General features: G+C 35.9%; 1 protein-coding gene across 2 annotated transcripts in view; it reads left to right on the top strand.

Moving 5' to 3' along the window:
* The window catches only part of LOC134659236 (uncharacterized), a 65877-nt gene extending 59669 nt beyond the window's left edge, over positions 1 to 6208 (top strand). For both annotated transcript variants that reach the window (XM_063514874.1, XM_063514875.1), the window contains exons 5-10: positions 781 to 914; positions 2423 to 2503; positions 3828 to 3977; positions 4338 to 4485; positions 4978 to 5116; positions 6015 to 6208. In XM_063514874.1, the coding sequence (XP_063370944.1) occupies positions 781 to 914; positions 2423 to 2503; positions 3828 to 3977; positions 4338 to 4485; positions 4978 to 5116; positions 6015 to 6193 (831 nt within the window). In that variant the 3' untranslated portion in view covers positions 6194 to 6208. The remainder of the gene's footprint in view (positions 1 to 780; positions 915 to 2422; positions 2504 to 3827; positions 3978 to 4337; positions 4486 to 4977; positions 5117 to 6014) is intronic.
* The last annotated feature ends 7833 nt before the right edge of the window (positions 6209 to 14041 follow it).

The raw sequence follows: 14041 nt of genomic DNA, 5'->3' as shown, positions 1-14041 counted from the left end.
ATTTTTTGATCCACTTCCTGACACATATTTTATTAAGCTACACAATGTAAATAGGTAAATTATACACAGTTTCACCTTATAGAACAAGCTTTATTTTAAACACTACTTACTTAACAAAATTACTTTCAAAATCGGTAGAGTCTGTGCGGAAAGAGAAGAGTCGTAGAATGTATTAGATCCCATACATTTTACGGCTCTTCTCTAACAGCACAGACTCTAATAATTTTAAATTATAAATTATGTATTTTCTATTAGAACACTCAGTTGACAACTGTATGAATTACTTATTCTATGGAGCCCGTTTTAATCCAGCCTCAGTCACCTTCACTTTATATTACTTCACCTTGCAGGGCGACCATGTACCAAATGTTTATGTAACACCTTTTATAACCATGGTTTTTGCATGAAATAAATGAATTAATATTAATACCACTTTGTACCATTTGGAATTAAAACTCTAGGTCCATGGGGTCCCAGCGCGCGTAAGTTCTTCGCAGAAATTGGTTGACGTAACTGGTGACCGAAGAGCTGGCGGCTACCTCGCACAACGTATCAGCATTGCGATACAGCGAGGAAATGTCGCCAGCATCCTTGGTACAATGCCTCTAGGGCCTATTTTAGATTTAAGCAAGTTATTAATTTCTTTTAGTAATACCACTGTATATATCTTGTTTGTAAATAAATATTTTGAAATATTAATGAATGAATATTTTTAGTGTTTGATACCTAATATACCTATAAATCAACAAATCAAATCAACAATAGACTATTATGTTCCAGGGCAAACGCACCTTCTACCACAAAATCGTGATAGAAACTGCAGGCGGCCGCGAAACGCACACGGTGCGTTGCGTGGTGGCTGGCAAACGCGTCGCCCGCGCCGTGGACTTCCCTCTAGACATCATCGAACCTGAGTAAGTATACTATGGCACAGGATTACTTTTTTACAAGCTTTTTATTAACTTGCAATGTACCTATGTATCTATATATGTAACTATGTTTGTACGGGTCTCTTTAATATCAATTTGACCCACTTCCCGGTTTCGGATGAAGCTGAAAATTTGCATACCAACATATGTGAGTCGGGTGACAATGCAATATTATGGTGCCATCGAGCTGATCTGATGATGGAGACAGGAGGTGGCCATAGGAACTCTGTGATAAAACAACGCAACCAAATTGTGTTTGGGTTTTTTAGAATTGGATCGATTCTGATAGTTCCACTACTTGACGTTAGATGTCGACTACGAAATAACTCGCGTTTTTGTAAGAAAACTGATGTATGGAGTTACCTACCACTCTTTCTTTACTTATATTTATCTATGGACATGACCGTCTTGGCGCGAGCACACACACAGGCGAATGATTACTATAAGTGACATCATTTAGATATCAAAATGTGTGTTTGAATAGGCATCATGTTTCTCGCCACAAACTAATTCAGTTCGCCTAACTATCTGCGAATAATCTGTTTACGAACTTACGCGTAGTTTGCCTAACTTAGGCCAATAGTTTGTTGAAGTTCCTAAGTTTCAAACTAAGTAGGTACTATGGTACTAACTAGATACGCTTCTAAGTGCCTAAGTTCGGGAATCCGTTACATTGTGGCTTTTCTATAATACATTAAAACAGGTAGAAAAAAATGTAAATAAAGGTAGTTCAGAATTTTAATTTTTATCAAGCAGAAACGTCTGCAAACGATGCTAATAAGCTTAGAATAAATTCAAATGTGGAAAAATTACTGTCTTATACTAATTAAAAACTACTTTGAACTCACGGCCTCTCCAACTTATACTAATTAAAAACTAAAAATCTACTTATATCTAAACAGGGTTCCTGGGGCATACTGCCAAAGATACTGATTTATATTTATAAAATTATACATTTATTTATATTTACATTTTTACAAGCGGCGGTAGCTTAGTGGATATGACTTTCAATATGGAGGTTGCGGGTTCAAAGCAATCTCGTACTCCCTGGCTCGTAGTAATCAGTTTTTACAAAAATTATATGGAACATCGTTTAATATTACCACTAACTTTTCGGTGAAGGAAAATCATCTTGAGGAAACCCGCATTCACGAAAAAATTCAAAAGTGTAGGTATGTGAAGTTCCCAACAAGGGACATTACGTAGGTAGGTAGGTATAGGTACGGATTATAATATGTAGGTTGAATTTTAGTTTTATTTACTTTTCTTATGTATAAACTGAAAATAGATATAATATTATGTATAACATCTCGGTATTTTAGTTTAGGTAGTAGTGTGACAGTGTGACTATACTACATAAAAAACACTAGTCAAATTTTTTTGAAAATGATTTGTGTTTCCCTTATAAACATTTTTTTAACATAGGTGGAGAACGGTGTTTGTGTTTTCTTAAAAGGTAATTCAATAACTTTGATCATCTCTTTTATTTCCAGTGTAATAAACATCACTAGGAATGAGCAGGGCTACGGACCTGATCCCATCCTAGCAGCTGTTGTCAAGCAGAACGGACGACAGTGAGTACTTTTCATCATCATCATCATCATATCAGCCAGAGGACATGTATCTGTTCAGAACGCATCCTATTTGACGTCACAATTCGAAGATCGGCAACGATCGGATGCGTATATAACGTCCCGCCAGAAGCCAACGGCAATCTTCCAATAGTTATTTGTACAACAAGAGATCAAAGTTTGATATTTCTTCGAGTGCTTATTTTGAGTCCCGTGCAAGCGAAAGATTCTATAATAGATTCACGAGCGTAGCGAGTGAATCTAATTTAGAATCTTGAGCGTAGTAAGGGACTCAAAAGCGCACGAGATGTAAATAACTTTGATCTCGTGTAGTACACAACATTTTTCACCTCGGCAGTGAGAACATATTAGAGAACCCGAAAAATGTATTCCTTCTTCATCACTTACCTCTATTCACTCATGTTTTCTTAAGATATACCAACAATTAAATTTTCACCTTAGCAGCTCGAACAAGGGTACTTTGCTACTTAAAAACAGTGAGCAAAATCGTATTTTGCTCACTGAGTGAGCAAAATCGCATTTTGCTCATTTTGGCTCACTCAGTGAGCAAAATGCGATTTTGCTCACTGTTTTTAAGTAGCAAAGTACCCTTGTTCGAGCTGCTGAGGTGAAAAATATATTGAACGACAAACTCTAGTTGTACTGCATTAATTTTAATTTACAAATAAATCTTTGTACACAAATTTAAAATAACAAGTCTTCATTGAAGATCTACTTAGGCATCCCTGCACTATCTAGAAAGGAGCAGAGGCCTCAAATCACTACTCAACATCTCACTGCTGGACATAAGCCTCCCCCAAAGAGTGCCACAATGACCGGTCATGTGCCACCCGCATCCAGCGGACTCCCGCGACCTTTGACCACGAAGCACTTTTGCTATTTTCTAATCCAAAATCAAAATATCGTTTTCATCACACTTGCTCGAAAAATATCTTATTTCATGCAGATGTACTGCAGGTCAAAGGCCTATATTGTTCCCGCTGGAGTTATACTTAGATTCTGAAAAAAAAGCTGTACGAGTGATTTGGTTTTCTTTATCCTTAACTAGCGACCCGCCCCGGCTTCGCACGGGTTAACAAATTATACGTAAACCTTCCTCTTGAATCACTCTATCTATTTTAAAAAAATCCGTTGCGTAGTTTTAAAGATCTAAGCATACAGACAGACAGACAGACAGACAGCGGGAAGCGACTTTGTTTTATACTATGTAGTGATTCATGCTTTTGAAGTTCGAATGTTTAATTAAGCAGGTCAGGACTGTATGTTCTATGGACAATAGATCTATGTAGACATGTTTCAATTCTAGGGTGACAGGAGAAATCTCCGTGAGCCCGGGGACACCTCTGTCCATGGAGATCAACCTGGACGAGAAGTCCAAGTCGGTGTACGGTCTCCTGGTCAACTACATGCACGTCACAGACACGGGGAAACAGCAGGAGACTATCATATTTAATGGGTAAGAATTTAAAATGCCTAGTGCCAAGAACGCACATGTGCGTTTAGACTTCCATTGTTTACTTATAGAGAGTTTTATAAGGGCTGCTCGGTTAAGCTGAATATTATCTTTTATTAATTTTGTTCCCCTAATTGAATTATCTTATTTTAACACTTGAAACTCTCGCGTTTTGTACACGATATGATTTCATCGCACGGTATCGGGGCCTACCGCGATGAAATTTCATAATTTTTACCTTAAACACATCATTCGGGACCACAGCTGGTGCAACCCAGCTACAATGACGGATTTAAGGTACAGTAATGATTTTATATTGCTGTAGACCCGTTTATACCTTTTTTATCTTATTTTTCTTTCCAGTTGTTCCGTCGACCCGTACCTGTTCGACAACTTCATAACGACGGACGACGGCGTGCTGTCGGCCAAGTTCAGGGCATTTAAGTTCCCTGATACTTCCTACGTGCAGTTCAAGGGCACCGTTACTGTATGCCTCGACAAATGCCAGGGGGTAAGAAATCACAATCATATTAAAGAACATCATAAGTATCATAATATGGAAAAAATACAAAACTTCTTTGTCCCAGGCGAGTCCGTAGGGTCAACTCCTGATTATAATTTATACACCCAGTTGGTTGATATACTCAGACAAACTCTTAACCGTAACTCGTAACTCTGAAACTCAAAGATGATCGATGAGTATATGTATGTTAGTTTGTGTGGGTCAAATCTTCGAAGCTAAATTTAACCCCCTTCCCGATTTCCGATTGGATGACAATGCAATATTGTGATTACATGGAGCTGATCTGATAATGGAGACAGTAGGTGGCCATGGGAACTCTACACGTGATAAAACAACGCAAACTAATTGTGTTTGGTGTTGTTAGAATTGTCTCGATGAGTATTAGTTGCCTGTTCAAAGAGATTTTTTTGTGTCAACGATAAAAGGTTGTCGGTATCAAAAATGAAAGTTTCGTCAGAAAATCTTATTTGTTGTTTTCAGGTACAATGCACCAACGGTGTCACCGGCTACGGTCGCAGACGCAGATCCATCGCCTCCGGTGACAACTCCAACAAAGTGTACGAGGTGTCGCTCACGACCTTTATCAAGGTCGACTGGAAGGAGGGCGAGAAACAGGCAGGTAATATGATCGTGCATGCAACGCATATCTGCGTTTTTGGCTTTTCGAGAAAAACATTGAAAAATATATACAAGGCGTTACATCAACCACTGAAAGTGGGATGGGTACACGTTGTATAGGTCATACTGAGTAACTTTTACTATGGGACCAACCCCGAAATCGCGAAAAAAAAATTGACACTCCCATACAAGATATTAACATCAGCCATCCAAAATGTATGGGAGAGCCAATTTTTTTTTCGCGATTTCGGGGTTGGTCCCATAGTAAAAGTTGCTCAGTATGACCTATACAACGTGTACCCATCCCACTTTCAGTGGCTGGTGTAACACATTGTATATTATACTTACACAAACAAATAGACTCTGACTATAATAAGTTTGCACCGACTTGGCAATGACAACAAGACCAACAAGTACATACATAAGTATAGTAGCGCCATATTTGACATAGCACTTGCCATGAAAACTTAGCATGGTCGGGCACTACACTCATGTTAGGTTGTTTATTATGAAAAATTAAAGAAAAGCAAGGTAAACGCCCATATGCGTTTTAGGCATTGGGCATATTATTGATCTTTAATGTTTTATTATACCGTATTTTTTTATAATTTACCAAAAGACTACGAAAGTAAAACTCTCTAAGGCGTATCACTTTCAACACTCTTAACACAGATAAACAATCAGCTATGTATTTTCAGAGCATGCGAAATGAAAACAAATGAATATAATATGATAGATAGATATTAGAATACTCTTTATTGACACACCTCAGTAAAAAGATACAAAAGAAAAGAACAATTGACTAAATCTAGGGGCAGACAACATGCGGTCTTATCGCTAAAGAGCGATCTCTTCCAGACAACCTTCTGATTCTAAGTATGGATATATTTCATTTGCAGAAGACGTCTTAGCCCTTCTCAAGAACTTAAAAGTGGCGAATCAGCGTCTAGAAGACTACGACGCCACTGACTCCAGCCCTATCGTCCTATACCCTGAAGAAATCGTAGCTCATAGCTCCGCCAGTGTATTAAGATGCAGTGTTGTAGCTATAAGTTTATTATTAGTTATGTTCAAGTAAAAAGTTTGTACAAGCTCCACTTTTGAACACTAAGTCCTTGGGAATGGTAAAAATAAGTTTTGAGTTTGCTCCGTTTGGACCAAATATAGTCTATTCCATTTTGACCTCAAATGAATGTAATCTAACGATACCATGTCGTACTGTTAGTCAGTCAATGATAATAATTCTAAGTTTAATCTCACTGGCGAAATGACTGAGTCACGTAGTATTGAATAATTTTACGGTTTGGACTCACTTGTTTTTAGTCACTCGCGCGACATGTTTCGAAGAGCGCGTTTCGACGTGTGTGTATACGCAATACACGGCCGTCGTGAACGCTGCTCGCACTGTTAGTGCTTGAGAGAGGAGACCTAGGCTCTCCGAAACACGTCGCGCGAGTGACTAAAAACAAGTTAATCCAAACTGTAAAATTATTCAATGTTAGTATGTGTCACAACGTGCTCACAACAGTCACGTGGTTTTGTTTGTTTACATTATTTTAATGTGCTAATGGAATATACTATAGGCAGTGACAATAGCCTATAGGAGCACTTGGCATGAATACTTAACGTGATCTAACTCTAAAGGACTTATAAGCGTCAGGGATCTGGCATTTACCAAATGAATAATATATAGTTTGTCAAAGGACTGTCGCATTTCAAACATGGACAGAGAGAATCATACTATCTTTGTCTTACACTAGTAATAGCATCCAAAAGAAAAGAATGAGTATAGTTTCCCTGGTTCTTACTGACTGACAAATTGGTTTGACCAACTATAGGATAGGATCAACCACACCGATTGTAAAGATACTGAGTCAACTGAGTAAACTTTTACTGCTAACCTACGCTCTTAGTGCTACGACGTCCAAATGCTTCGTAGATACATAACGACGATGTGTCGTGATTAGCATTGGATTAAAACACTGAGACGTAGTGGCTTGCTTTGTTTTCGTTGACTTTTGAGACAAAAAAAGCAAAATTAGAGCTTGTAAAACTGTTAAGTAGACATAGTCTTGTCAATATAACGTGTAGATAATGTACACTGAGATGGACGAGGAATCTCAAACTTTGAGCATTGATAAAGTGCTATTCAGATCTCAAACTGAATATCTTGTGAACTATGTCTTTCATTCTTAAGGATGACTCACGCTAGACCAGGCCGGGCCTATGCCGAGGCGTCCGACACGTCATTTTCTATGACTTCCGATCGGTGATCTTGGTGCTTTCCATGGAAAACGAAGCGCCGGAAGCTCCGGCCCGGCCCCGGACCGGTCTAGCGTGAGTCATCCTTTATTGCCGCATTGTCAGGCATATACTAGGATCATATTTTACCGTAAGGAAATCCAATATATCGAACTATAGAATTTCTAAACCTTTAGACTGGCCCATGACACCGTAACGCATACGTGTCGTCATGGATTAAATATGACTTATGTCACAGAATAAATAATAGTACTAAGTACAGAAGACTCACTCTCTATAACAACACACGTCTGTTACGATCAGCACAGATATGGCCGCTAGGTGGCGACAGCGCCACGCCACTTTTAGACTACTTTTAGCCACCTGTAGCAAAGCGACGAAATTTGATTGATACATTTTTTTTAATGTATGTAATGTAATGTATGTGTACTAAAGAAACCTCATAAACTTTGAGCGAAAGATAATTTAAATACAAAAAACATGCAAGAAGATAGAGATACGTACAGACCAATGCCTCGTTGGAAAACAACGAATTTAATTTTAAGTGAAAAGTGATTTTTAACTTAATTTTAAGTGCCTTTTAAATTTATTTTTGCTTTTCAATTGGCATTTTCGCAAAACGTTGAACTATTTTAAACGTGTTTTATGGTTTCTTAAGCAATGAATACGTTACTTAAAATATTAGTAATTAAAAATATATAACTCAAATATATATACTCAAAAAAAAAAATATAAATATAAATATAAATAAATAAATATATATATATATATACTCAAATAACTCATAGGTACCTATTATTTTATAAAAAAAATAAAACAACTCATATTGAGGTTTTATTAGAAAAATATTTGAAGGGAATGCCGTACCCAAAACTGGATAAGTTTTATCCGCAAGTTTTGGAGATGTCTATGAAACAACGTTTTTGCGAAAATGCTGATGTACTATACGAATTAAATATACTGCCATTTACAATAATTTTTTACATCACAAACGTTTTAAATACTTACACACCTATTTTACACGAACTTACATTCGGTGTAGGTACTTACGTCCATTTTTTTACAAGTACCTACATAGATATTCTAGACATAGATAATCATAATAAGTTCACTAGTCTTATCATAAAAAGTATTGTATACATAAATAGACCAATCTGTCTAATAACTTTTAATTATTCTTTTACATTTTACTCAGTAATAATATTTAAAATGGACTGTTTAGTACAATATTGTACACGACCAATATTTTTTAAGTTTAATTCTATACTTTATTCTCGTTTGGCCATATTTTCTTAGTAATTGTGTCTTGATAATGTAAACCATTAAAACCAAACTAAATCAAAATGCTTTCTTAACGAAATAAAAAAATATTTAATTCAATTCTGTTTTTTTACTTTTCCCTTTCCTTTACAAGCCATTTGAAGTAAGTTTGTTTTTTGGCCAAGTTTTTTGAAATGGGCAGTATTTTTATGGTTCCGTACCCAAAGGGTAAAAACGGGACCCTATTACTAAGACTCCGCTGTCCGTCCGTCCGTCCGTCTGTCACCAGGCTGTATCTCACGAACCGTGCTAGCTAGACAGTTGAAATTTTCACAGATGATGTATTTCTGTTGCCGCTATAACAACAAATACTAAAAACAGAATAAAATAAGGATTTAAGTGGGGCTCCCATACAACAAACGTGATTTTTGACCGAAGTTAAGCAACGTCGGGCGGGGTCAGTACTTGGATGGGTGACCGTTTTTTTGCTTGTTTTGCTCTATTTTTTGTTGATGGTGCGGAACCCTCCGTGCGCGAGCCCGACTCGCACTTGGCCGGTTTTTTTATACGTGATCTGGGGTTGTATAAGAAAAAAACAATTTTAGATTTCAGTCTTTTAATAAAATAACCTAATAATAACTGATCAATCTAACAATGTACATAGAAAATAGTTTTCGGACAAACGTATGTAAAACTTACATAATAAAGTATACGTAATAGGTAAAATGAAATCCTTAGAAATATAGCATCTTGTTATTGTAGCAATTATTTTCTGTTTTCAAATGAAAAATTGTGAGTTTAGCTTTTTGACGCATATGTGTCGTCATGTAGCTTAAATGGGTTAAAGTAGCAGACTCAAAGACGGCCGAGATGCTCAAAATTATCTGAACACGCACTCTAACGCCTTGACAATAGAGGCGTGTTCAGATATATGTGACCTTGGCCGCTCCGAAATATTTGAAGGTGACTGTATTATAACCCCAAAAAAACGGATGAGTATAGTTTATTTATTCTACTGTTACTGACCTAATTCGTTAGCCAGACTATAGTTTTAACGCGGTAATAATTCTCACCTTACCCTATCTGTCATTTGCCTTGTGACTTTCAGAATTGATACAAACTTAATTTATAACAAAATGCTACACACATAAAGATTTCAATTAGCAGTAATATTTACAGTAAATGATAACTTATTTTAAATTACAACGGCAAGAGTTAGAACAGTTACAATAGTGGCAACATTGGAGGGCTTAAACTATTTACTTTTAAATAAGTAACGCCATGCACAAAGGGTGAAAAATCGACTGTAAATGGGGCATTATCTATTAAAAGGGACCTTATTGTCGATGGCGCTTACGCCGCACAGCGTCGCTCGGCATTGTATTTATATCGGAGCATCGTTAATAATGGCGTAAGCGCCATCGACAATAAGGTCCCTTTTCATGGAAGACGTCACAAATTAGTAAAGCCAGGATTAACACATTCACTGCCACCAACGCATATATGCGTTCACCGTCATATAGGTACCTAAGGTTGTTCCAAGGCAACGGCCCCAGACAGTAAATGGGTTAAATAGATAGTGGCAGCCAAAATGGACCTTATTGCAACAAATGTATTGCCATAGGAATAGGAATGTGTTGCAATACATGTACTACCTGTGGGTCATCCCCGTCTATTTGACCTTGACTGTACAAATATACAGGGCATCGATCGGCGAATGATCGTTTATTATGACTTTGACAATGTTTGAATTCTGCTAAATGACATTTTTACTAAAATCCAATTTAAATAAAACATACAGGAACTTTTCTGTATGGAACAATTTGTATTGAGTTCAGAGAGAAACCAAACAGTTAAAAAAAATCAATAGTATGAAAAACTAATCATAAAGGATTCAAATTAACGCAATTTTGAGATCCTGCACTCCATATGAAGATGCGCAGAGCCAATGCCAATCACCCACACAATGGAAATTGTGAAAAAAAATTTAACCCATTCAATGCCCACGACAACGCGTGTGCGTCACGCACGAACGCAACAAATATATTCGTACTACAACAAAAATAACACTTCGTTGATGAGCGTGAAGGTTTTTGAACAACAAAGACCCACAAAATTTAATTTTCGTCGCAAATTAAAATATCTTAATAAGAACACTATAAACTTAAATTAAACATAATAATTACATTTTAAACAACTTATCAACAAACAATTCCTTTAGCATTACAGTGGGAACCCTTAAAAATAGGAAAAATACATTCACGGTAAATATTCGGGCAAAAATACATTCACTTAACACTTACTTAACGAATTATTTATTTACATATTGCTAATAAAATGGAAGATTTGAGTATTACGTTTTATAGAGAAAAATAATGTCATTAATTTTCACATAATCCAAAAATTTGAAATAGTTCCAGTGATCAAAAAAAAAAAATTTTACAACAGATCTGAAAAATTCATTAATTAAATGACCATCATTCGTATTTTTTTTATTCTAAACAATATTTACTATTTGGCGAGGACAGTATATTAACTGAATGATTTCTACAAATAAAGTTGAATAACATATTTTCTATACTTAGGTTTATTACAAAAATCTAGTGGTTTCGTCATAGATCAAACAAACAACTCAACACAAATCAACAAAACTCAATTCAACTCAAATCAAAGTAGGTAATTAGTATTTTTTAAACAAATTACGTACACATTTATTTATTTACTTTTCAACGAAAGAAGACGTAAATTGGACATAACCTTTACAACATTGATTGATAATAATAATAATGTCGATCTCTGTATTAGCTGTTTCAGTTATTCAATATTAAATTAATTTCCATTGTCCTTTCACTTTATGTGTATTATTAAGCAATAAATAATTACTAAATTCCGAAGATCATGAGTAGGTACCATGATACAATGGGTCTCTATTGTTCCCCAAAAAGTTTTAAGTCATAATGTATTGTTTTCCCGCATTTTCGTTCGTCATAATTCATTTGATTCAGAAACTCGTCACTTTTCAGAATTGCCATAAAACAAACCTAACCTGACGTATCTATAGGATAACCTTACGAAAATCCTGAAAAGTTAATGGTTTCAGTTTTATGACTAATGATAATATGACGAACAATACATTATGACTTAAAACTTTATGGGAAACAAAGGGATCCCTGATACAATAAATATAACTCTTAACCTATCGTGGCAGATTCTACGACCTAGTATACCTAGTTTGGTCGACGTTATCTAAGAAGTATCTAATTATCTATCTCAATTCAATGGGCAGTGTCAATTCACTTTTACCTTTATTTTCTAAATGTTACCTACATCTCTAATCGTTAGTATTATAGGGTTTCTCAAAAGCTTGTAACTTGTAATACAAGCGGATGTCACTTTTTGACAGTTTTTGTTAGAAAGGGACTTCCAGTTGTATTACAAGTTACAAGCTTTTGAGAAACAGGCCCCAGGTCCGCGTCCGGGCGACCGACACTTCGGCTTTCTATAGAATCTCTGATACGTGATCATTGATAAGCGGTCGTAGAAAACGATGTGTCAAAAGCCTCGGCCCGAACTCGAACCGTTTTAGAGTTTTCCTTAATGCTCAATGTTTGGCAAGTCTTTAAGCATTGACTTTTTTCCAAAAAAAAACTTGGCACAGTTCATTTATGGTTATTTGAAAAATTCAATATATTTTCATTTTTTGCTGGGAAACTATTTTGTAATAAAATTAGTAAACAACTAATAAAGATGTAAGTTACATGATGTAACAAAATCACTATACCAATTTTAGAAGATTTTGTAGAAAGACAACTGTAAGAATATCTATATTAAGTCAGTACAGTGAACAGATTACTAATACTTAATTACCAAGTTTTAAGATCACTTTTTACAATTCATCCTAGCACTACACAACTACTACTACAGAATTATTAGGGTGTGTTTATTCTTTCCCATTTCCTTGTAAAATAATAATAAAATTGTAAAAGTATAGATTTTATAAGGTTAAGTATGGAAGTAGGTAGCACTTCCCCCTACTGAATCACGACAGTTGCTTTCTGATTGAATAAGAAGTACTTAACTTTTAAAAATTAACTTCGAATGAAGAATAAAACACACCACACTATCTTTAATCTCTACTGAAGACATTATATACCACAGATTGGCAAGCTCGCTCCGTCCTAGGTTTAAAAACTAAGTATGTGCTATTCAGAAAGATAATCCACCGAAAAAAGACCCACTTTAAAAAAAAATCGTCACGTCTCATAAAATGCAAAAAGTATGGATACTTATATTTAAAGTATTTAACAATCAACTCCGCAACTGAAAACAAAAATTCTTCTGTCAGTTCTGACGCATGTTCTTTATTTAAAATAAACTTTCTGAATTTCACAGTTAAGAACAAATTAATGGCAGTTCTTAGTCTTTATAATATTCAAATTAAATTTTATTGAACGCTAAGTCGAACCGAAGTTAAACTGTTGTGAGACATACTAATATTGAATAATTTTACGGTTTAGACACTTTAGACTCACTTGTTTTATTTTACCTCCCCCAACCGGTTTTCTCCGCAGTACGCGATACACGGCTGTCGTGAACGCTGCTCGCACTGTTAGTGCTTGAGAAAGGAGACCTAGGCTCTCCGAAACATGTCGCGCGAGTGACTTAAAACAAGTGAGTCTAAACCGTAAAATGATGCTAAGTCGAACGATTGAATTTATCAAAATAATAGAATATACGACTTCACTGGCTCTGAACGCGTATGTGCGTTGTTGGCACTGAGCATTTAACATGTAATTTTTTTGAATATACGAATAGGTACCTTATTTTCCGTTTCATAAGAAACAAACTTCAATAATGATTGATGACTCAGTATCTATACTAGCAGTAGCCCTAAGTACCTATAGTGAGTCGGGCAATAAGTCAGGGTACCATCCTTGCGTTATACTACCTAAAATACCGTTGCGAATCCCTTTTCATAAGGCCGTGTAAGTGCGATAGAGATAGCATGATTCCGATGATGTACCTGGGGGGCTAGCCAAAATGACAATCGATTGCGCTAAGATTACGGAACTCCATCTGACTCTATCGCACTAATATGGAAGAGTGATAAAACAGAAATTGTTTCGTTGTCGTAGTGCAAATGATCCCTGACCCGTCACTTAACTATGGTTTGTCAAAGGACTGTCTCATTTCAAACATAGACAGAGATAATCATACTATCTTTGTCTTACTACCTACTTGCACCCAAAAGAAAAGGATGAGTATAGTTTTATTTGTTCTTATTTACTGACAAATTTGGTTTGACCAACTATATTTATCTTCGTTGATAAATTCAGCCCAATTTTACAATTAAATTCACTAAACCCGGCAATCGAATCGAAGCAAAACAAATGACATTCAATCC

Source organism: Cydia amplana, chromosome 24 (genome assembly GCF_948474715.1).
Source record: "Cydia amplana chromosome 24, ilCydAmpl1.1, whole genome shotgun sequence".
Lineage (NCBI taxonomy): Eukaryota > Metazoa > Arthropoda > Insecta > Lepidoptera > Tortricidae > Cydia > Cydia amplana.
The sequence above is the reverse complement of the archived record's forward strand: the minus strand, read 5'-3'. Positions and strand labels throughout refer to the sequence as shown.